This window comes from Chlorocebus sabaeus, chromosome 22 (genome assembly GCF_047675955.1).
Source record: "Chlorocebus sabaeus isolate Y175 chromosome 22, mChlSab1.0.hap1, whole genome shotgun sequence".
Classification (NCBI taxonomy): domain Eukaryota; kingdom Metazoa; phylum Chordata; class Mammalia; order Primates; family Cercopithecidae; genus Chlorocebus; species Chlorocebus sabaeus.
Window position 1 is genome coordinate 47,002,214 of NC_132925.1, and position 22,217 is coordinate 47,024,430.

General features: G+C 54.9%; 2 protein-coding genes across 4 annotated transcripts in view; one reads left to right on the plus strand and one right to left on the minus strand.

The window, feature by feature from the left end:
• Window positions 1-5,251: 5,251 nt before the first annotated feature.
• TPRA1 (transmembrane protein adipocyte associated 1) lies at window positions 5,252-22,174 on the minus strand. Of its 2 annotated transcripts, none has more exons than XM_007985482.3 (11): window positions 21,853-22,174; window positions 12,508-12,649; window positions 12,226-12,358; window positions 9,100-9,186; window positions 8,931-9,003; window positions 8,727-8,806; window positions 8,061-8,171; window positions 7,869-7,929; window positions 7,561-7,663; window positions 7,343-7,423; window positions 5,252-5,968 (listed from the first exon to the last, which is right to left on the minus strand). In XM_007985482.3, the coding sequence occupies exons 2-11, from the start codon at window positions 12,630-12,632 to the stop codon at window positions 5,701-5,703; spliced, it is 1,122 nt and encodes a 373-aa protein (XP_007983673.1). In that variant the 5' UTR covers window positions 12,633-12,649; window positions 21,853-22,174; the 3' UTR covers window positions 5,252-5,700. The 2 variants fall into 2 exon arrangements, with proteins under 2 accessions (XP_007983673.1, XP_007983672.1); XM_007985481.3 differs by lacking the exon at window positions 21,853-22,174 and adding an exon at window positions 21,434-21,665.
• Window positions 19,702-22,217, plus strand: part of MCM2 (minichromosome maintenance complex component 2) — a 33,005-nt gene continuing 30,489 nt past the window's right edge. Inside the window, exons 1-2 of one of the 2 annotated variants that reach the window (XM_073009805.1) lie at window positions 19,702-19,762; window positions 20,077-20,187. The gene's annotated coding sequence lies outside the window, so the exon portion shown is untranslated. The remainder of the gene's footprint in view (window positions 19,763-20,076; window positions 20,188-22,217) is intronic. The other variant, XM_038003463.2, reaches the window with a different exon arrangement.

Here is a 22,217-nt window from a genome sequence, read left to right on the forward strand (position 1 = left end):
TTTGTTTTCTTGTCTGCCTTCTACATCTAGATTACCATAGAGCGTGGCACAGGCATACTAGGTAGGTGCTCAGTAAACATGTGCAGAATGCCATGAGTGGGAAGGACAAGATGTAGCCTGGGAGAGTCCTCCTGATGACAGGGCCCAGGATTGCAGGGATGTCTGAAACTCTGATATGTGCAGGAGCCAGGCAGGAGACACGATGGTCCATGCCAGAAGGACCAGTCAGAACTGGGGGCGAAATGTCCCAATCTGAAACTGTCACATCTTCCAATTTTTTTTTGAGAAGCCAAATACTTGGACATATATATGAAATCTTGTAATATTTAAAATCTGACAACTAATTTTTTAAACATTGTGCAAACCCACAGGACACCTCCATTTATGAGGATGATGAGGGTCAGCATTTGGAATGGGGAGGAGCAGGAACCCTCTGGAAGGCCACTGTCACAAGGGCTGCATTGGTGACTAGAGGAGGGTGCTTGTCACCCACTCCAGTCTGTAGTCAAGGGTTTCAGAGCCAGTCCCAGAGGCAGCCCAGGTGCCCACAGTGGGGAGGTCAATCGTGTGAGGGGGTGTGCCCCGCAAGCCCATGGCCCAGCTCCAGCCTGGGCAACCTCCAGTCCGTGGGGAGGGCCAGCTCCTTGGAGCGGCTCTCACATTTTCCACCTCGAATTAGGCCCTGTCTTCCCCAGAATACCATTCGGCCCCAGCCAAGCAGAACTGATCTTGCGTCCCGGAGCCTCCTGGAGCCAGCTTTAAACACTCTTCACAGCAGGTTATTGGATCTTGATTTGAGGAATGCATTCAGCTGAGTCATCGTCCTCAAACAATATGAGAAATTAAACGTTGGGCATGCTCCTGATCCCAGAGCCAATTACACGGGCCACTCCCCCCAAGCAGTCCCCACACCCCCCAGAGAAGGTCCTGCTGAGAAACAGAGCATAAACCGTTCCCCAGATGAAGATGCTGCACTGGGCCAGGCCCTGCACAGGATGGGGTGGGGGCTTCATAGAAGCTAAGGAGGCACAATCAGCCCCACATTATAGGTAGGGAAACTGAGGCACAGAGCACAGGAAGCCTGCCATCTCACTTGAGGAAGTGGCAGAGCTAGGAGTGGAAACGAGTTGGCTCTATGCTCCAGAGGTGTGCACTCCAGACCCCGCTCTGCTATAACCGCCCCAGGCACTCTCAGTCCCATCGCAGCAATCCTTTGGGCATTTCTCTGCATCCTCCAGACTGGCTTTGGAGGGGGTGCAGGCTCCTCATTTTGGTGCAATGGCTCAAGAGACAAGACTCGGGGCCATTCCAGTGCTGAGGGTGTTTCTATCAGATGTGACAGTATGGGGCAGTGGTGAGAGGCCTGGACTCAGTCAGATTGCCTGGAGTCAAAACCCACCCTACCATGTATTTGGCCATGTGACCTCACTCCTTCAGGTTTCCCCGTCTGTAAAGTGGGGCTGTATAGCCCATGGTGAGTGTTCAGAATGCTGCCAGAACACAGTGTTGAGAACTACTTTCATATCCCGCCTAAATAATCGACCAAAAACATGTGCGGTGCCAGATGACCCTGCCTTCCTCTCCGATGTGACACGTGAAAGCCAGCTCCTCCCATTCACACCTTTCACATCTGATGTTGTTAAGGGGGACAGTTTGGTAAAATTCTCTCCGTCCCCCTCCACTGACCTGGGTCCTCCTGAGAGGGGTGTTGCGACCCGGGTAAAGTCAGGCTGCAGATCTGGTAAGGTCTCAGGACCTTGCATGGCGTCAGGAGGTCAGAGGGAGAGGCTCTAACGCCACTTGTTATGGCTGAAGTGTGTCCCCCCAACGCTCATGCACTGAAGCCCCAGCCCCCAGCACCTCTGCAGGGGACTGCATTTGGAGATTTGGCCTTTACAGAGGTGACTAAGGTGAAAAGAGGCCATTGGGGGTCCTAATCTAATCTGACTGGTGTCCATATAAAGAGAGGAAATTCGGACCCAGAGAGACAGCAGGGACCCCAGACACAAAGGGAAGACCACTCGAAAAGGCAGCAAGGGGGTGGCTGACTGCAAACCCAGGAGAGGGGCCTCAGAGGAAACCAACAGTGGACCCCTTGATCTTGGAATTCCAGCCTCCAGAACTGTAAGAAAATAAACCCGTTGTTGAAGGCCCCCATCTGTAGTACTTTGTTATGGCAGCCCTGGCAAACCCATATATCACTGGCCATGCGTTCACCCATCATATCACCGTGCTCCAGTGCTCTGGGTGGGTGGACCTGCAGGTCTCAGAGCTCTGCTGCTTTAGGGCCATGCTTGGGCTGGCATTGAGCTTGGCAGCAACTGAGGACCCTGTGTCCAAGGTCTCCTTCCCTAAATTCTCAATGGTGACACCTCTAAGGTGGGGGCTTCACTGACCCACAAACATCAGGGTGCAGTTACTGAGGGAGGAAAAATGGGTATGGGTAGCAACCAGTCACCTGCTACCCTGTACCATCAGTGAAGAAACTGAGGATCAAGGAGAAGCTGTGACCTGCCCAAGGTCCATAGCCCACGTGTAGCAGCAGTGGGAAGGTAAGACTAGACTTTGGCCACACACAATGAACTCTGTCACCACGTTAAAACTCCAGGAACCCGGCATCCTGCCGCTCCTCTGCTTAATGCCTGTTCCCACCGAGACACCACAAAGGAGATGTGGTCCAAGCAGGGCTCTTCAGAAAGACTGAAAATGTGACTAACACATGTCAGTGAGGATGTGCCGATGGGAATAAAGGCTGGCACAGCTTCTTGGAATGGGTGTGTTAGTTCAGATTACGTTCAACTGTAAGAGAAACATCAAAAGTGGTTTGAACAAGATAGCCACTCATCTCTCTCGCACGTTCCAAAAGTCATCTGAAGGTAGGATGTCTGGGGTCGTTACAGATGAGCTACAGTGTTCATGACATGGGCTCTATCCTGTTGCACTTCAGTGAGAAACTTCCATTCCCCAGATTATCCTATGGTTCAAGATGGCTGCTGTCACTCCAGCCATTATAAGCACATCCCACTCAGCCCGAAAGAAAGGCCACCTCCTATCCCTAGGGAAGTTGCATGCATACTTACATCCATTGGCCAGAACCCACCTGCAAGGAAAGTTAGAAAATGCAGTCTTTATTCTGGACAGCTGTGTATCCAGCTAAAAATCAGGGATTCTCTTTCAATGGAGAAAAACAGCATATATTGGAGGACAACTATTAATCTCTGCAAAAGACTCATAAGAGTAATTAAAACTGATTAAGACTGTGTGCTCCAGCAGTTCTACTTGCATGAGTTACCAAAAGCAAATTTGTAAGGATTGTTGATGTTGCCGTTTGTTGTTGAAAAATCTTTCAGAAACAAAAGTCCACCCCGAGGGAAGTGGTTTATAAATTGCCATATATCCACATGTATGCAGCTGCAGGGGTTAAGCAGTCCTGCACTTGACATGGAATGATCTCCAAGATCCACTGGAGCTACAGAATATTAGCATTAAGAAAGAGGGATGATATACACATCCATCGGTGTGAACACAGGATGGCTCTGGAAGGTTATGGAGACCCTGGGTGCTTCAGGAGGGTGACGAAGGAATTCAGTGCCACACAGGGAGATTTATCGTTCACCAAATACCTTCCTGTACTGCATGAACCTTTTATTTCTTTCTTGCCATGTACATATATGACCTATTTTTAAAAAACAAAAATTACAAAAATGGCCGGGCACGGTGGCTCACGCCTATAATCCCAGCACTTCGGGAGGCCAAGGTGGGCGGATCACGAGGTCAGGAGATCAAGACCATCCTGGCTAACATTGTGAAACCCCGTCTCTACTAAAAATTACAAAAAGCTAGCTGGGCATGGTGGCAGGTGCCTGTAGTCCCAGCTACTCGGGAGGCTGAGGCAGGAGAATGGTGTAAACCTGGGAGGCAGAGCTTGCAGTGAGCCAAGATGGCGCCACTGCACTCCAGCCTGGGAGACAGAGCAAGACTCCATCTCAACAATAACAACAACAAAAATTACAAAAATGGTCTCTTTTCTTCTGTTGATGCCTCTCTGCTCATTCACTGCACCCAGCAAACCTCAGCTGACACTACCATCTTGGACTGCATGTGGATTTGATGGTCAAATCCCTGCTGGCCCCCAACCCTTACCCTGCTCACTCAGAATGCCGTGAGCTTGCCTTCCCTGATTACCAGGCTTTTATGTGAGCTGAGAGGCCTCAACAAAGTATGCCACTCAGGGGCACCCTGCAGTCCCTGCTGCAGCCAGGAGTCCAGCTCACTGGCCGTACTGTCAGCCCTGACAGTATGCCCCTGAGTGGCATACTTTGTTGAGGCCCTGGATCCCAGGGAGCCTGACACACTGGCGCCACAGACATGAGCTGTGTTGGAGCTGGTGCCCTCGGCACCCCGTTCCCGCCTAAATAAAGGCCAATCGTGGAGGCGAGCAACAGCCTGACCCTCAGGGTCCTCATGGCCGGGGCTGCGACCTCCTCAGGCTCTGAAGCATGTAGTTGGCTGTGTCCTGGGTGGGCCCCTGCTCTCCAACACTGGGGATTACATAACTGGCAGCAACTCCCTTTCACTCTGGCTGCCAAAAAGCTCAAAGCCGAACTCAGGTACAAGGGCAGTGGCAGGGACACATGGGCTCCTCTCCCTTACTCACGCCTTATGATCCCAGTGCTTTGTTCTGATTTACTCCCATTTTTAGCCAACCACACCCATCCTTATGACAAACATCACTCCCCGCATCCTGTCTGCTGAGGGTTTACTATGTGCCAAGCACTATTCTCGAGGCTAAAAATAAGAGCTATCCTTATCATTCATGACTGTACGCCAGCCACTCACGCTTAGTGTTTTCCAGTCCTTACAAAAGGCCCTGCAGGATGGGTCTTCTCCGGATTTTACAGATGGCAATAGTAAGTCCATTCTGAGTTTTACTGGAGCTGAGCAGAGGGAACCCGCTGCTCAAGACAACAGTGTGTGTCTCTGACACAGAAGGGAGAGGGCTGGCTCACAAAACATAGTTCTCCTCTCTCTCCAATGTCTGTCCCCACGACTCAGATGGGCCCAGGGGCAGAGGCAGCTGGGATCCTGTTTCTCTCCACCTCCCTAGCAGCCAGTCCAGGGCTTGGGCAATGGTGATTGTTCCTTAGTTGAGCAAACAGAGGCCCCCTGAGCCTCCCAGCCCCTCACCCAGCCCTCAGGCTCCTGAAAGGAACCAGCCCCAGTATTCCTGCAAAACCTCCACATTAGCACCTTCTGCTCCTTTTCGTTTTTATTAAAAAATAGATCAAGAAAATATACACACTTCAGTCCATCCACCACAGCGGGCTTTGAGGAGGCCAAAGCACCATGGGGATGGGATGGAGGCATTGGGAGAGCCAGCCCTGCCCTCGTGCCAAGGATGCAGAGAAGGAGGGTGCCCTCAGCCAACCTTGCCAAGCATGGCCCTGGAATGAAAGCCTGGGCTATGTCGCTGAGCAGTATGAGACCAGATGGGAAGGGAGGAGAGTCCCCAGTGAGAGCAGAGATGGCAAAGGGGATTGGGAGCCCCAGGGAGGTGAGGCCTCCAGACTCATGGTGGGAACAGGGCCACACAAGGCTACCGCCCACAGAAGGTCCGTTGACCTGGTCCTCCTCCCCCGGGGACTCTGGGCCTGCTGGCCTCCATTCTGGCCTGTCTTCTGCAGGCCCTGGCAGCTGCTCTCAGGCATTGATGGCCTTCCAGCGCTCGCTGTCCGTGCTGTTGATGCTGCCAGTGTGGCAGGGCATGGAAGCGATGTCATCCAGGTAGGCCACCCCGCCCGCAGAGTCAAACTGTGTGCTTGAGTAGCTGGCAGCTGAGGCCCCAGCAGCCCCTGGAGCCTCCAGGCCCTCCCGCCGGGCCACAGCGTAGGGCTGGGGTAGGTGTACATCCGGCTCCTCTGTCTCGTCCACTTGGCACTTGTAGGAGAAGAGGATCTTGGGCTCTGAGCTGACAGGAGGGAGACAGGGGCACAGGAGCCTCACTGAGTGACTCAGGAACAGTCTTCCCTCCAGGCCAATGGGGCCACCAGATAAGGAAGGAATCGGCCAACAGTTGCCTGACACCCACCCCGAGTAGGCCTGTCAGCTGGACTCCGGTGCCCATCTAGACTTGTTTTGGAACCCAGCCCTCCTCCCCCTGACTGTGTGAGCTCAGGCAGGGGGCCTCTGTGCCTGCTTCCTCATGGTGAAATGGGTGCGTGGACACCGTGTGGAGGAAGAACGACATAAATCATGAGCCTTCAACAGCGCCTGCCCAAGCGCTCAGGAAACACTGGCTGTGGCCTCCGCCCCACTCCTCCGACCCCTGCTGCTCATGTTACCGCCCACTCCACCCTGACCTGGTCCCTCGGCCCTCAGGGTAACTCTCCAAGGGGGACACACTACACCCAATTTACAAAAAGGAGCCTGAGGCTCAGGAGAGAAAATGTGTGTGCAGATCTGAGCTGTGGCCGTGGGCCAGTCTGACCCTCTGCCAGCTTCACCCGGGGGGAGGCTGAGCCCCTCCCCACAAGACCTGGCAGGTGAGAAAGGAGGGGCAAAGCACCCACATTCCGACCACATTAGAGGCCTGGAGTGGGACCCCCAATCCCACGTCTTCAGCATCCCATCTCACAGATGCTTCTGCAGAGGCACATGTGCATAGCAGTGTACTCACCCCCAGAGAATCCAACTGACTTCCCACCCCAAACCTGCTCCCCACTTAAGTCTTCCCCCAGCAGGGTACAAGCTCCACGAGGACAGGGATTTGCATCCACTGTGGGCCTCACATCTTCTGGCTCGAGCAGTGTCTGGCACACAGTAGGTGTTCAATGAATGCTTGCGAATGAATGAGTTCATATATTATTAAATAAAAACCAGCAATGTAGGACAACGTGCACAGTCACTCTATCTCTCACGGTGAGAGTATGTCTGTGTGTACTGTACATACAATGTGCATATATATGTATGTATATATGTATATGTGCATATATCTACATGTATATATTGAGCGCCTGTGTGTTCATGTGTGTATGCATGCATGTGGGCGTGCATGTTTGTGTGCATGTGCCCGTGTGTATCCGTATGTGTATGTTTGTGCATGTGTGCATGCTTGTGCATCTGTGCGTGCATGTGCACGTGTCCATGCACATGTGGGTGAGTGTGCGTATATCTGTGTGCATGTGCATGTGTATCTGTACGCGTGTGCCCATGTGCAAGTATGTGCATGCGCATGCACACTGAATGCATACACAGCCCCTCTGTTTCAATCCTCACACCCATTCTGGAAGAAGGCGCAGTTCCGCCAGCAGCCACGCGGGGGCGCCGGCAGCCACAGACTCACCCAAAGAAGCCCCGGAGGAAAGCCACGTAGATGAGCGGAGCAAAGAAGCTGAAGTACAGGAAGGTTGTGGCATCTACACAGCTGCGGAGAAGACAGGTCAGCGCGGGGCCTCCCAGCCCTATGCTGACTCCACACCTCCCCATGCCCCCAGTGGGTGGACACCCTGCCACCCACTTCCCATGCCCCCACGAGGTAGACACCCTGCAGCCCCCACGCACCAGAGCCCCTCGATGATGTCCAAGCAAAGCAGCACACTCCCCAGCCCCTGCAGTAGGTTGAGCAGTGCCAGGATGCCCGCATAAACGTAGAAGCTCCTCCGAGCTGGGGGCCAGACAGGGTGGGTCGTGAGGTCCCACCCTAGCCAGGCCAGACTCTGCCTCCAGCACCTACCACCCTCAAGCCTGGTGTGTCCCTCGGGGCCCCCCAGGCCTCCCTTTCACCCAGGGCTCTCCAGTTCCCAGCCACAGTGGCCCAGTAGATGCCCTCCCGTCCCCGCCTGTCCCAGAGCTGCTGGCCAGCTGCTCACAAGGCAGGGAGATGCGCTCCTTCAGCGGGGTCTTGGGAAGGACGACCACCAGAGAGTAGACCTACAGAGACAGGCAGGGCTGAGACAGTGCTGGGGGCGCCAGCCCTGACCCACAGCCAGAAACCCAGGCATCCAATCCCCTACCTGGCCCTGAGGCCCCAGCCACCCCAGTTGCCCCAGCCTGAACCTCACCAGGAAGAAGAAGCAGGAGCTGACCAGCCAGAACTGGCGGCCCCCATGGCCATAGATATTAAAGTCCTCAGCTGAGAGATGGGCATCAGGGTACAGGATCTCCAGGGTGCCCTGCAGGGGCAAGCAGGAAGGGATGAAGGGAGAGGATCTCAAGGCTCCTCCCTCCCAGGGGCTTTCCCTGATGCAAAGCCCCCTAAGCTCTCTATCACACCAAGTCCAGCCTCTTGACCTGACCCTCAAGTCACCTGCCCCAGCCTGCTCCCAGGCCACGTACTGCCCACCTGATTATAGCATCCGGAGCCGGCCCAGTCTTGGGCTGAGTCACATGGGGCAGGGGGCAGAGATGGACGAGGTGCAGTACCTCCCTGCAATCTAAGAAAGGGGCCTCTAGATGCATGCTTCTCAGGGAGGTCTGCGGACCTGCACCGTCCCTACCTGAACTCCTTATTAAAATGGCAAGTCCTGAGCCTCCCGCCCCGGTGCCCTGGCCTACTGGATCCGAATCTCCAGGGGACCCCAGAATGTGCCTCAGTAACAAGCATCCCATGTGATTTCTCAGGTGCAAAGTTTTGAGAACTCTGAAGGTGACAAAGACTGGAAGCCCAGAAGCAGTGGGTGCCTGGTGCCCTGACCCCCGGCGTCTCCTGCCCAAACTCACCCTCTTACCTGGGTGACAGAGTAGGCCAGAGACAGCACTGTGGTGATGGCCAGCACCCGCTTGATGCTGGACTTGCTCTCCAGATGGCCTGGAAGAAACGTGCTGGTCAGTAGGCAGGAGCCAGCCCAGGTGACCACGCCAGAGTCAGCCCACAGCCAGGGAGGGGCAGGGGAGAGCGTTGCCGGGGCCCCGGAGCCCAGCGGTACACACACCAAAGGCCAGGCCCAGGATGATCACACTCAGCTCGATGGCCAGCAGGAAGAAGCGGGTGATCTCCCATAGGATCTGCACGCAGAGTGGGCACAGCGTCAGCCCAGGCCAGCATCCCCAGCCCACCCCAGGCCAGGCCTCCCTGGCCTCCCTCAGAGGGCCCAGCCGCACCTTATCAGCAACAGTTGCAGCGTTCGAGGTGCTCACCGTCATGGATACCACGGCCCGGGCAATGCCCACCAGTGCCACCACAAACACCTGGTGGGCAAGGGAGTGGCGTGGTAGTCAGGGAACAAGAGCCTCTGCATCAGCAGGGGCAGTAAGCTCATCCCCATATCTATAGGAGCCTTTGGTTCCTGAGGTTGGAAAGGAGGAAGGGGCAAGTCAGGGTGGGACACAGGGAGGTGGGGATCAGGCTCCAGGGAGCAAGGCTCACAGACTTGCAGACCCTCAACTGCAGGTGACCTCCAGCCTGGCCCTCCCCTCTTGGGGCCCCAGTTTCCTGGCTAGGAACAACAGCCTTGGGCTGGTGAGTAGGGGTGAGCACGGTGGAGCCAGATGGGCCAGGTTCACATCACAAGTAGCAGGCTGCTGCTTCCTGGCTCTGTACCTTAGCTTTCTCATCTATAAAACGGGGGCAGAAACAAAACCTACTGCATTTGATTGTTGGGTCAAATGGATTAACAGATGCAGCAGAAGACTGCCTGGCACCCAGGAAGGGCCAAGTATACATTTGCTGTTATTATCATATTCATGGTTTTAATTCTGAGGCATGCAGGACCAGGCGAAAGGTCACCGACAACAGGTGCAGAGACCTCTAGGGAAGCCACCGGCCCAGCAGGTTTCGCAATAGGGCTTGCTCAGCATCTGTGGCACTTATCGGCCTGGTATATCCATCCCCTTCCTCTCCCTCCTCACCCCCACTTCAGTGGTTCCAGGTCAGGCTGAGTCCACCGCTCCTGGCTTCAGGGATGGGCCTAGGACACAGCACTGGCCAGTGGTGTGTGTCATTCCCCTGGCCTGAGGGCTGGTTCAGGGAAGTGCATGGGACCCATGGGAGCCCATGAGAGAGAACCAGGATGTCAGGTGCAGTTGCCGGGAAAGGCAGACCAAGGGCAAACCTGGAACCATGGACGCCACCCTGCTGCCACAAGGGCAGATGGCAAGAGAGCAGGGCCATCGGGGAGATCTCAGGCTAAGTGGGAGATGGAGATGGTGCCCCAGCACCACGGCTGTGCCCCAAAATCCTGCTGTGCCTGAGGCCCAGGAACTGCCCAGTTTCTCAGTCAGAAACTGGCTTCTGTGAGTCTCAGTTGGGTTTTCTGACACATGCCCAGATCCATATATACTCTGTCTTTCATGCCATGAGAAATTGTGTCAGCAGGGCAGGCAGCAAAAGCAACAAACTGCCAAACGCCTACTGTATGCCAAGCTCCCACTGGGCTGCAGCTATGCAGATGGCCTCATAGGTGCTCACACGAACTCCATAGCTAAAGCAGATCAACATCTATTAGCACTGGGGCACAGAGAGACCAAGCCACTGGCTCCAGGTCACACAGCAGCATGGCTGAGGTTCAGAGCTGGACCACCTGAGTCCACTCTTACCACTGCCTCCTGAACTGTTTAGGACAAAGTCCTCAAAAGTTGATGGGCTGGGCCCCGTTCTATGTTCCTGGACATTTAGCCCTGGCTCTTTCTTCCTGCCTGCACTCCCCCTTATCCCACAAAAGGACATCTGCCTAGCATACAGTAGATGTTTAATATCTGTTGAATAAATACACAAATAAGTAAATGGGGAGAGAAGCAGAGAAGAAAGCAGGCCTCAGTTCCCAGTCCTGTCCATCACCATCTTGCAGTTGTAAGGGACATCAGGCCACTACAGCCTCCAGGCTTCCCCAGTCCCTTGTCTGTCTCTCTGCCTGCCCACAGCCCACTCCTCTGACTGGGAAGTTCTGGGCTAGACCACAAAGAGGCGACCAGGGAGCCACTCGGCTCTCATGTAGTGGTATCTAAGGGCCACAGAGAAGGGAGGACTCTAGCCAGGCAGGCCCTGCAGGCAGGGTAAGGGTGCCCTGAAGGAAGGGAGCTGAACAGCCCACACCCGAAGCCCATACCTGGACAGCCCACACCGAAAGCCCACACCAGGACAGCCCACATCTGGACAGCCCACACCAGGACAGCCCACACCTGGACAGCCCACACCTGGACAGCCCACACCTGGACAGCCCACACCTGGACAGGCTGCACCTGGACAGCCCTGAAGTCCACACCTGGATAGCCTGTCCCTGAACAGCCCATACCTGAAGCCTATACCTGACAGCCCCCAACCAGACAGCCTGCACCTGGATAACCCCCACCTGAAGCCCATTACCTAGATGGCTCATACCTGAAGCCCGCACCTAGACAGCCCATACCTGGGTAGTCCACACCTGAAGCCTTCTGCAGCCCACACCTGCACAGCCCAGACCTGCGGCCCGTATCTGGAAACTGCATCAAGACTGCCCACACCTGGAACCCACACCTGAAGCCTATACCCGGCGCCTATACCCACCTGGAGCCCACACCTGGAGCCTATACCTGGACAGCCCACACCTGGAGCCTATACCGGACAGCCTACACCTGGAGCCTATAACGGGACAGCCCACGTTTGGAGCTGCCTTCTCAACCACAGCCCCGACACCTCTCCCCAGGCAACATGTGCCAGGACCACCACGTGGTGAGAATGCGGGCTCTCCCAGCAAGTAAGATGTCTTCTCCAAAGAGGTTTCACAGAATGGACAGATAAGGGACGAAAGGTTGGAGGATGCAGTGGGCATTTTCCCTACCCAGCATCCATTCCCCTCCCCTCTAGTATCAGCTCCCCAGTTCTGTCGTAGGGACCACCTCCCTCAGTCCATATGGTCCGGCTGAGCTGATGCTGCCCTCCCAGCTTCACAGAGCCCCTTTCCTTCCTAGCCACAGTGCTTGGCTCAGGGATGAGGATGGGATCCTAGGTGGGCCAGTCAGAGGAAATCCCAGGTCTACACTGGCACTATCAGCAAACAGGCACTGTCTGCCTGAGCTGTAGAGGCAGGATGTTAGCTCAAAGCTGTTCTTGGCCATCTTTGACACCATATCAGGGGAATTCATCAGAAATAAGTCCCAAAGAGAGCAGAGATGCAGAAACAGATCTTAATGGCATCATTTAACTGCCTGGATCCAGCCATACCTGAAGCTCATTTTCATTATAGAAGCAGCTAATTCCTTTTTGTTTAACCCAGTTGTCATTGGCTTTTCTGTCAACTGCAGAGAACTCACCAGGATGTAGAAGGTGATAAAAATGGGGCTGGAGGTGATGCGGATCTTGGCCCGAGCAGATGGAAGCTTCCAGAGCAGGAAGATGAGGAAGAGCACATTGGGGATGAGCAGCAAGAGGTCCCAGTACCGGACCCTGGCAGACGGGCACAGGAGCTGGCTCACTGGCAAGGCCACATATGCACCCTCTCTCCAGCACACAGTCTGGCCCACCCTCACCACTCCCCCACTCCAGGAAAAGCCACTGACACTCAGCGAGCCTGCCCAGTGTTGTGACTGCCTCACCTGGAGGTGCCAATGTCTTCATAGAGCAGCAGCAGGCAGCGATGAGGCACACTGATGTTTGGTGCCAGGGGTGGGGGTAGCGCTGTGCTCCCATTGGCCCAAGTCGCCTCCTCCACGGTGTCCATTCTGCCAGCAGCCAGCCCTGTGGGAGTGAGAGCCACCCAGTGAGTCGCGCAGGAGCTGTGTGGCCTGGGCCACTGTCCTCCTTCCTCTGGACCTGGGACTCCCAGGGGAAAATCAGAGGGGCTGCACAGAGCACCCCTGTAAACCACCCTCCCTACCTACTGCAACTCAGTGTGGGACTCTACACAGGTCACGACCCAATCCCCCATCTCAGGCTCTATCTCATGACCCGCAAACAATCACAAAGCCACCCCCTCAGCTGAGCACCTCCGTGTGTAAGGCACAGCCACTTGGCTCCTTTCAGTCCTGAGGGCCCATGAGAGCAGCATGGGTGAGAGCACAGGCTCTGGGTTCACAGCCCAGCCCTGCCCTGTCCTCTCTGTTCCTGTGTCCCCCACCCATGGAATGGGTGTAACAAGTAAGGCTGTGGTGATGCCAAGTGCCTCAAACAAGACACACATGGGGAGTTCTTGGTAGCGGTCAGCTGTGGTTCCGACCCGCCACACCATGCATAACTCAGAGGCCATTGACTCGTATGAGGCCACGGAACTGCTGAGGGCCACAGCTGGGCACCATGCCCTCCTCAGTTGCACCCTCTGGCCCTTATCTCCCTCTGCCACCACAGACAAAGATAGAGGGGACACTGAGCCGTGCCTGGGAGATGCACAGGAGGTCTCCAAGTGGAGATGGGCATGGGGGAAGAGGCTATACCACAGAGGGGCAGGGCAAGCTGTGTCTGCAATGGTCAGGCTACAGGGTGAAGCCAGGGACAGGGTGGGCCCATAGGCAGGGGCCCACACGACACCCTGAGCACGAGAGGTTGAGTCTAGCCTGGAAGACAGGAGAGCTGGTGGTCTGGGGTCCTGGGAATCACTCTGGGGTTGGAGGACTAAGGGTCTGGTCAGAAAACCAAGACTGTTGAGCTAGAGGACTCTCAGGGTATAGCAACAGGTACTTCTGCAGGGAATTTGGGGTGATCCAGGTGTGGCCTGGGGCACCAGAACATAACATATGCCAGTATTTAGAATGATTTGAACAGATTGGGCCAGATGCCTGTGACTCTGCTTCACCAGGAATGCTCATAAAGCCTGTGGATGAAAGCTCCAGGCGGGAAACAGCCCCAGAGCATGGGCATACGTGGTCGACACTGCACAGCATAAAAAGAACGACCCACTGCTACAGGCAACACAAATGACTCTCAGAAGTGATATAGCATGAAGCCAGGCACAAGGGCCGACAGGCATACGATCCGTGGACAAATGTAGACGGGGCACCTTTGGGGAGATGAAGAGCATGGTAATTGGGGGAGGCATGCCACCTTCTGGTTGTCAGATCCAGGTGGTGGGTACACAGGCATGTTCACTGTGTGGGTAATTCATTGAGCCACACACTGATGACTCCTAAGTCGTAGGTGCACTTCAGTAAATTTTAAAAAGTAAAAAAGATGTGGCCGGGCACGGTGGCTCACGCCTGCAATCCTAGCACTTTGGGAGGCCGAGGCGGGCAGATTGCCTGAGCTCAGGAGTTCGAGACCAGCCTGGGCAACATGGTGAAACCCCATCTCTACTAAAATCCAAAAAAAAAAAAAAAAAAGATTAGCTGGGCATGGCATCATGCACCTATACAGTCCCAGCTACTTAGTAGGCTGAGGCAGTAGAATTGCTTGAACCCAGGTGACGGAGGCTGCAGTGAGCCGAGATGGTACTACTGTGCTCCAGCCTGGGCGACAGAGCGAGACTCTATCTCAAAAAAAAAAAAAAAAAAAAAAAAAAAAGATGTGTCCCGAAAACATATCAAGGGCCCAGGCCTCTCCCCTTCAGCAAGGAGCTGCCCAGTGAGCTGCATGCCTTTCAGCAAGGTCTGCAGAAACGCCACAGGAGACCTGCTTCTGTTGTTGCCAAAGCCATCCCTAACAACAGCAGCCCAAGACAGGGCTGGGGGAACTTAGGAATATTCCCATTGCTGGTCCAAGCCCTTAAACACCAGAACACCTCTGGATGAAAGGGAGGGAAGACTCTGAAGGGGGTGGGCCATGAGCTGGGGCTCAGGTTGCTCCAGTGGGCCACTCACTGGCTCTGGGATCAGGTCCCCAACTAAACAATAAGGACAGCAGGGTGCAGTGACTCACACCTGCAATCCCAACACTTTGGGAGGCTGAGGAGGGAGGACTGCTTGAGCTCAGGAGTTTCAGACCAGCCTGGGCAACATAGCAAGACCTCATCTCTACAAAAAACACAAAAATTGGCCAGGCGCAGTGGCCATGCCAGAAATCCCAGCACTTTGGGAGGCCAAGGCAGGCAGATCACTTGTGGTCAGGAGTTCAAGACAAGCCTGGTCAACATGCCAAAATTCCATCTCTACTAAAAAACACAAAAATTAGCGGGGCATGGTGGCGTGCAGCTGTAATGCCAGCTACTTGGGAGCTGAGGCAGGAGAATCACTTGAATCACTTGAACCCGGGAGGCAGAGCTTACAGTGAGCTGAGATCATGCCACTGCACTCTAGCCTGGGTGACAGGGCAAGACTCTGTCTAAAAAAAAAAAAAAAAAAAAAAAAAAGGCTGGGCGCGGTGGCTCACACCTGTAATCCTAGCACTTTGGGAGGCTGAGGTAGGTGGATCACCTGAGGTTGGGAGTTTGAGGCCAGACTGACCAACATGGAGAAGCCCCGCCTCTACTAAAAAAAAAAAAAAAAAATACAAAATTAAGACTAGGCACAGTGGTTTACACCAGTAATCCCAGCACTTTGGGAGGCCAAGGTGGGCGGATCACCTGGTCAGGAGTTCGAGACCACCCTGACCAAAATGGAAAAACCCTGTCTCTACTAAAAATACAAAAAAATTAGCCAGGCTTGGTGGCACATGCCTGTAAAGGGCCCAGCTACTAGGGAGGCTGAGGCAAGAGAATCACTTGAACCCAGGAGGTGTAGGTTGTGTTTAGCTGAGAGCGCACCATTGCTTTCCAGCCTGTATGACACAGCAAGACTCCATCTCAAAAAAACAAAAAAAAAGTTAGCCAGGCATGGTGGCCCATGCCTGTAATCCCAGCTACTCAGGAGGCTGAGGCAGGAGAATCACTTGAACCCAGGAGGCGGAGGTTGCAGTGAGCCGACATCGTACCATTGCTCTCCAGCCTGGGTAACAACAGTGAAACTCCATCTCAAAAAAAAAAAAAGAAACAAATACAAAAATTAGCTAGGTGTAGTGGTGCATACCTGTAGTCCCAGCTAATAGTAAGGCTGAGGTAGGAGGATGGCTTGAGCCCAGGAGTTCAAGGCTGTAGTGAGCTATGATCGTGCCACTGCACTCTAGCTTGGGTGACAGAGTGGGACCACGCCTCAAAAATAATTAATTAAAAATAATAAAACGAGGCCATAGCTGCAATCTTCAAGTGATGGGGAATATTAAAGACACATAGTAGATCCTAAGAAAGAAGATGGGTCCTTCCCTACTGTTGGGAGGGGAGCAAAGCAGCCCAGCCTTCATTAACACAAGCCTTTTTTTTTTTTTTTTTTTTTTTTTTTTTTTTTGAGACATCGTCTTGCTCTGTCACCAGGCTAGAGTGTAGTGGCGTGATCTCGGCTCACTTCAACCTCTGCCTCCCAGGTTCAAGCAATTCCCCTGCCTCAGCCTCCCGAGTAGCTGGGGCTACAGGCGCGTGCCACCATGTCCAGTTAATTTTTTGTATTTTAGTATAGACAGGGTTTCACGATGTTGGCCAGGATGGTCTTGATCTCCTGACCTTGTGATCCGCCCACCTCAGCCTCCCAAAGTGCTGGGATTACAAGTGTGAGTCACTGCACCTGGTCAACTTTTTTTTTTTTTTTTGAGATGGAGTTTCTCTCTTGTTGCCCAGGCTGGAGTGAGGTCTGCCAATTTCAGGTCATGCCCTTCTCCCTTCTGGGTGGCTGGAATATGGATAAGACGGTGGGAGCAAGAGCAGCCTTCTCAGACCATGAGGCAGAAACCCTGTATGAGGGTAACAGAACAGTAAGAAAGAAGGTGTCTGGGTCCCCAGCACAATGGGGACTCCGTGCATGTACTGGACAGTTTGCACACAGGCTGTTATGCATAGATAAAAATAATCTATTATCTTAGCCTTTGTTTCAACAGCTAGCCCAAATCCCAATGAACATAAAGGTACTGCTTGGACTGGGTGGTCAGACATCTTGAGCCCAGCTCTCAATAAATAAGCAGGAGCCAGTCTTGGAAAGATCGAGATAAAGAACATTCCAGGGAGAATCACGTGAGATCCAGATGCACAGGTCCGGAGGTGGGAACAGGTTTGTCCTGCCCCAAGGGCAAAAACAGGCCAGGGTAGCTGATACCAGAAAGGTTGGCAGGGCCAGGTCCCACATGCAACTCGACTTCACTCTTAAGTGCAACCAGAAGGGTGTTACGAGGAGTGAGGGGTCTGGTTTCCGTGGGGACACGATGCCAGTGAAAAGGGACGAAGTGGAGGAGAAGCAGAGACAGGGAGGCCACAAGGAGCTCCTGCAACAGTCCAGGCATGAGAGGACAGAGGCTTGCACTAGTGGCAACAGCGCAGGTAGAACAGAGGGATTTGGGAGACCTTTGGGAGGCTCGGCCAACAAGACCCACTGACAGATCAAACACAGGGAATAAGAGAAGAGGCCAAAGAAGGCTGATGGTACAGTTTCTGGCCTGAGCCACTGGATGTTTTACAACTGAGGCCAACACTGCCCACAAGACACTGTCCCCTTCTTCCTCACTAACAAGCTACTATTTTGTTCAGGATCCCTCCATAAAGCCTAGTGTTCAAACAGGGGCCCCTCCCCAGCACCAGAAATTGAGTCTCCATTAATTTCAGCCAGTGGTCTCTGCGGTGGAGCTGGTGTGGAGCACTGCTCTAGCCTGACATGGCAACTGCTAGGGGATGAAGGACTGTGGACTTTTTGTGTGCAGGGTCCAGGGCTGCCAAATGTCTGCAATGCATAGGACAGTCCACCAAATGAGTAACTGTCCTCCCCTACAGCTAGCATGCCCTGCAGAGTGGCTCTGGTCAAAGTCAAGAAGGGTGGCCCTTCTGCTCCTGGCCAGAAGTTGGTTGAGGCAAAGGCATGTGATGCCTCATGGAGAGATCTGCGCCTGCGTGGGGCAGTAGAGGGCATGGTGTCCAGAACTGTGTCTTCCTGCACCCCTGGAGGACTGGGCCACCACCTGAGCATAGAGGAGCTTACAGCTGGAAGCGGGTGTGCAGCGCGCCTCCTGCCTGAATTCCGGTGGCAGGAGATAACAACTTGTAACTCTGAGTTGAGAATATCAGTGACCTGATGAAGGAGGGAGATTCTACAGCCTTCTCCTCCCCACCCCTCTTATTTATTTATGTACTTATTTTTGAGACAGAGTCTCACTCTGTCACACAGGTTAGAGTGCAGTGGTGCGATCTCAGCTCACTGCAACCTCTGCCTCCCAAGTTCAGCATTCTGGGTTCAAGCAATCTTCCCATCTCAGCCTCCCAAATAGCTAGGATCACAAGTGTGCACCACCATACCTGGCTAATTTTTGTATTTTTAGTAGAAACAGGGTTTCGCCATGTTGGCCAGGCTGGTCTAGAACTCCTGACCTCAAGTGATCCACCTGCCTCAGCCTCCCAAAGTGCTGAGATTACAGGTATGGGCCACCGTGACCGGCTATCCCCACACCTATTATAAAGCCAAGCCAGGCAGAACAAATGCCTGGTCCTAACAGCCCAATACCAGCTCTGACTCAGGATGGAATGTCACACAGCCCCAGGACGGGCAGGGCCAGGGTGCGGGCCAGGCACCCAGCAGTCACCAGGAAGCTGAGAGGCCCCTTGCGGCACAGAAGCCAGTGGGGAGGAACAGGGGCAGGGAGGAGGAGAGTGGGGGAGTCAGGCAGAGTCTAGGATATGGAGGGTGGGGTGGGCTTCTCCTGGTTTTGCCTGCCCAGCATCCAGCCTCCTGCTAGTTGGTAAGAGTACTGCTTTCCTGAAGTGGAAACTCAGCTCCCAGACTCTCTGTAAGTTTATGGATGCCTGACTCCAACCCTTCACAACCCAGGGAATGCACCTGTGATCTAAGCCTGGCTAGTCAGGATGTTCCATCACCCTGGCCAATGAAAATCTGCCCTGAGGCTTTTGCTGTAAATTATTATTAGAATAAATTACTAGAGCAAAAGTCTCAGGGGAGATTCTCATTGATAACTGAGGAAACACTCTCTGCTGAGCTCAGTAAGTCAGGGCTGTACCACCTTGACCTCACGCTCAGGGACCCGCCTCAGAGTAAAGCCGACACGGAGGAGTGCAGAGCTGAGACACAGATGGAGACAGATCTTGATGAGCTCACTGGAGCCCCTGGATTCAGCCACACCTAAAGCCAGTCCTACCCCCTTGGATTTTTCAGTTATAAATCCCAACAAATCCCCGTTTCTGCCTAGGCCAGTTTGAGTCTGATTTCTCTAATTTACCACTGAAAAACCTCCAGCTACCACAGGTTATGGAGTCAAGAAGATGGGCTGCACTGCTGGTTCCGCCACATGCTTGCTGTGTGACCTGGGTGAGTCACTCCCCCTCCAAATATCATGGGGAAAACACCTGCCTAATAAGGGGTGCCATAAGAATCAAACAAAACCAGGGAGATAAACATCTACAAAAGCGACACATGTACAAAGGTGGTTGCTTTTCTTTTTTTTTTTTTTTTTTTTTTTTTTTTTGAGACAGAGTCTCTTGCTCTGTCGCCCAGGCTGGAGTGCAATGGTGTGATCTCAGCTCACTGCAACCTCCACCTCCCGGGTTCAAGCTATTCTCCCACCTCAGCCTCCCAAGTAGCTGGGATTACCAGAGAAGGGACTGAAGGGCAAGGAGGGAAAGGAATTGGTTCCCAGGTCCGTGGACTCCTTTGGAAGCCCCCATTGCTGTGGGGTCTGAGGAGAGGCAGAGGAGGTATAAGCTGCTCTCCCTGCCCCCAATCCCCTGCCAACAACATAGCAACCTCTGTGCCCAACCTCTGTGCCCTGGTTTCCAATCCTGGGAGGGAGGTACTTATGTTATCTGCATTGTGCACGTGGAGCTCAGAGGGGCAGCCACTTGCCAGGCCGGCAATCCAGGCTGTCTGTCTCCAGAGCCCAGGCCCCCAGTCAACAACTTGCCAGGTACCCCTCTCCGGGCCTGTTTCTCCATCTGTGGGTCAAGAGCACTAGGCTTGTTCTAGAGCTATCTTCTCAGACCTGATGTGGGAAATACCCTGGTGTTGTTAACATGCAGATGCTCCTCCCAAGGGCAGGGGTAGGGCTGACAGTCTGTGTTTCTCACAGGCTCCCAGGTGGTGCCCCTCCTGCTGCTGCTTGGTCCAGCAACCCCACTGGGGTTATGGGGCTGCTGGCCATACCAGGATTGCCATTATGTATCAAAGCTTATGAAATACCTGAAGCCCTGACTTTTTTTTTTTTTTTTTTTTTTGAGACAGTCTCGCTTTCTTGCTTAGGCTGCAGTGCAATGGTAAAATCTCCGTGCAACCTCCGCCTCCTGGATTCAAGTGATTCTCCTGCCTCAGCCTCCTGAGTAGCTGGGATTACAGGTGGGTGCCACTACACCCAGCTTATTTTTGTAGTTTTACTAGAGATGGGGTTTTGCCATATTGGCCAAGCTGGTCTCAAACTCCTGACCTCAGATGATCCACCCACCTTGGCCTCCCAAAGTGCTAGGATTACAGCCTTGAGCCACCGCGCCTGGTCCGCACTGACTTTCAGTTAATAGGACCCCTGCTCTCATCTGTGCAACAGTATTGACCACACCCCAACCACGGCTACCGGATGGGAAACCCTGGAGAGAGGGGCCCTCAATGCTTCCCACCCAAAGGACTGTTGAGCTTACAAACCCTGGAGCAAGGACATGGTGGGGAAGCGCCATAGGGCAGAGGCCAAGTTACTTTGCTCTCCCGTGTTGTCCTTCAGCCTTGGGGCTGGCAGGTGTGTGGTCCCTGTCCTAAGCCGGAGACCCCGGGAGGATGGGGAGGCCTGGGCCCAATCTGACCTGCACTGTGCCCTCCTGGTTGCCTTCCACTTGCTGAGCTGGTCCCTTCCTCAGGGCCTTTGTACGGGCTCTCCCCTAGCTCTCTCCTGACACCTCCTCCGAGAAGCCCTCCCTTCTCAGCTGTCTCCAGCGCCCGAGCCGCGTTTGGGTGTTTACTACTCGCTATCCAGGGAGTGCTCAGCAATCGGTCCCCTAGAACAGGGCCTGGCACCACACGAGCAGCCCTCAACAGGTTGTTATGACGGAAACAACTTAATCTCCAGCACCGCCAAGCCTCGCTGGGGACTGGACGACCCCGCGGCCCCTCCTCACTGCAGAGAGGAGGGCAAAGCCAGCCCCCACCCGCCTTCCCCGAGTCCAGGGGGAGCGGAGGCTTTGACACTGCCCCTCGTGAGGCAGCAAAGCCCCGAACCAGCGCGGGCTTGGCTCAGGAGCATCTCGGCCGCTGCGGACAGCCACCGTGGGGCTGCAGCCCGTGCCGCCACCCCGCGCCGGAGCGGGTAGCCGAGGTCCGGATCTCCGCCCGCACTGCCTCCAGCCGGAGCCAAGCCCGAAGCCGCTGCGTGCGGCTCCCTCCCGGGCCTCGCGTGACCCCGCGCCCCGAGCGACTCCTGACTGCCCGGCGCTTCTCCCCTGGGTTCCCACACCCAAGGCCTTCCCTCCCAAACGCCGCCTCGGCCGTCCGAGCTGCGCCCGAGCGGCAAGGGGCAGCTCGCGGAGCAAGGAGGAGCACCGCGGCTGGGCTTCCCCTCTAGCTGCGGCAGGAGACAGGGAGAAGGCCGCCTCCTTACCTGAAAGCCCTGGCCGCGCTCAGGCCCGGCCGCCCCGGCCGCCCATTCGTCGCCGCTGGGTCTGCGCGGACCCAGTACAGGCCGCGGGACTCCGGCCTCCAGCGCCTGACCAGGCGGCCGGGGCCGGGGAGCGTCGCGCAAGGACCGGGCGCGACCGGTTCCGCGGAATGAGGGCTAGGCAAGAAAGGCGAGGCGGGGTCAGCTCGCACACCCTGCAGCCCTTCCAGACAACCGCCACCCGTCTTTTTCGTCCAGCCCAAACTGCGAAAACGGCCACAGTCCCACAAGTCCCAGAGTCCCTGTATCACTCGGGCCCGCCCTCCTCCAGCAGCCTATAGGAATAAACCATCACTGGGGGAAAAAAAAAAAAAAGTGGGCGAGACAAATCAAATTCACAAGAGGCGGAGCAGTCCTCTGACCTCTTAAAGAGACAGCACAGAGTGGGTGCGGAGGCGCGACGCTGCTTCAAGGAAGAGAGAGGCCTGCCTTTCTCACTCGGAAAGCGGGCGGAATCGAAGACTCGAAAGCGGAGGACGCGCCACCTCTCGCCCTGCGCGCCTTCCAGCTGGCGGCAGTTGTCAGTGGACCAGCTGGCGGTAGCCGCGCTCCACCTCCCGGCCGGGGCCGCAGCCGGACCGTCGGGGCGGAGCTTCCGGGGATCGCCCCCTCGCGTGGAGGCGCCTCGGGAGCCCCGCAGGGGCGACCTGAGCTCAGCTGGGGGGAAGGCGGGGCGGGGCGGGGACCCTCACCCTCCCCGGCGCCACGCGCTCCCGCCGCGCCACGC

Bases quoted from the DNA above. Each gene is read 5' to 3' on its own strand.
- TPRA1 (XM_007985482.3), bottom strand. From the start codon at position 12,632: ATGGACACCGTGGAGGAGGCGACTTGGGCCAATGGGAGCACAGCGCTA. The intron at 9,004-9,099 runs GTGCGGCTGGGC...CTCTGCGTGCAG, and splicing joins CTGCAACTGTTGCTGATAAG to ATCCTATGGGAGATCACCCG. The intron at 8,807-8,930 runs GTGTGTGTACCG...CGTTTCTTCCAG, and splicing joins CATCCTGGGCCTGGCCTTTG to GCCATCTGGAGAGCAAGTCC.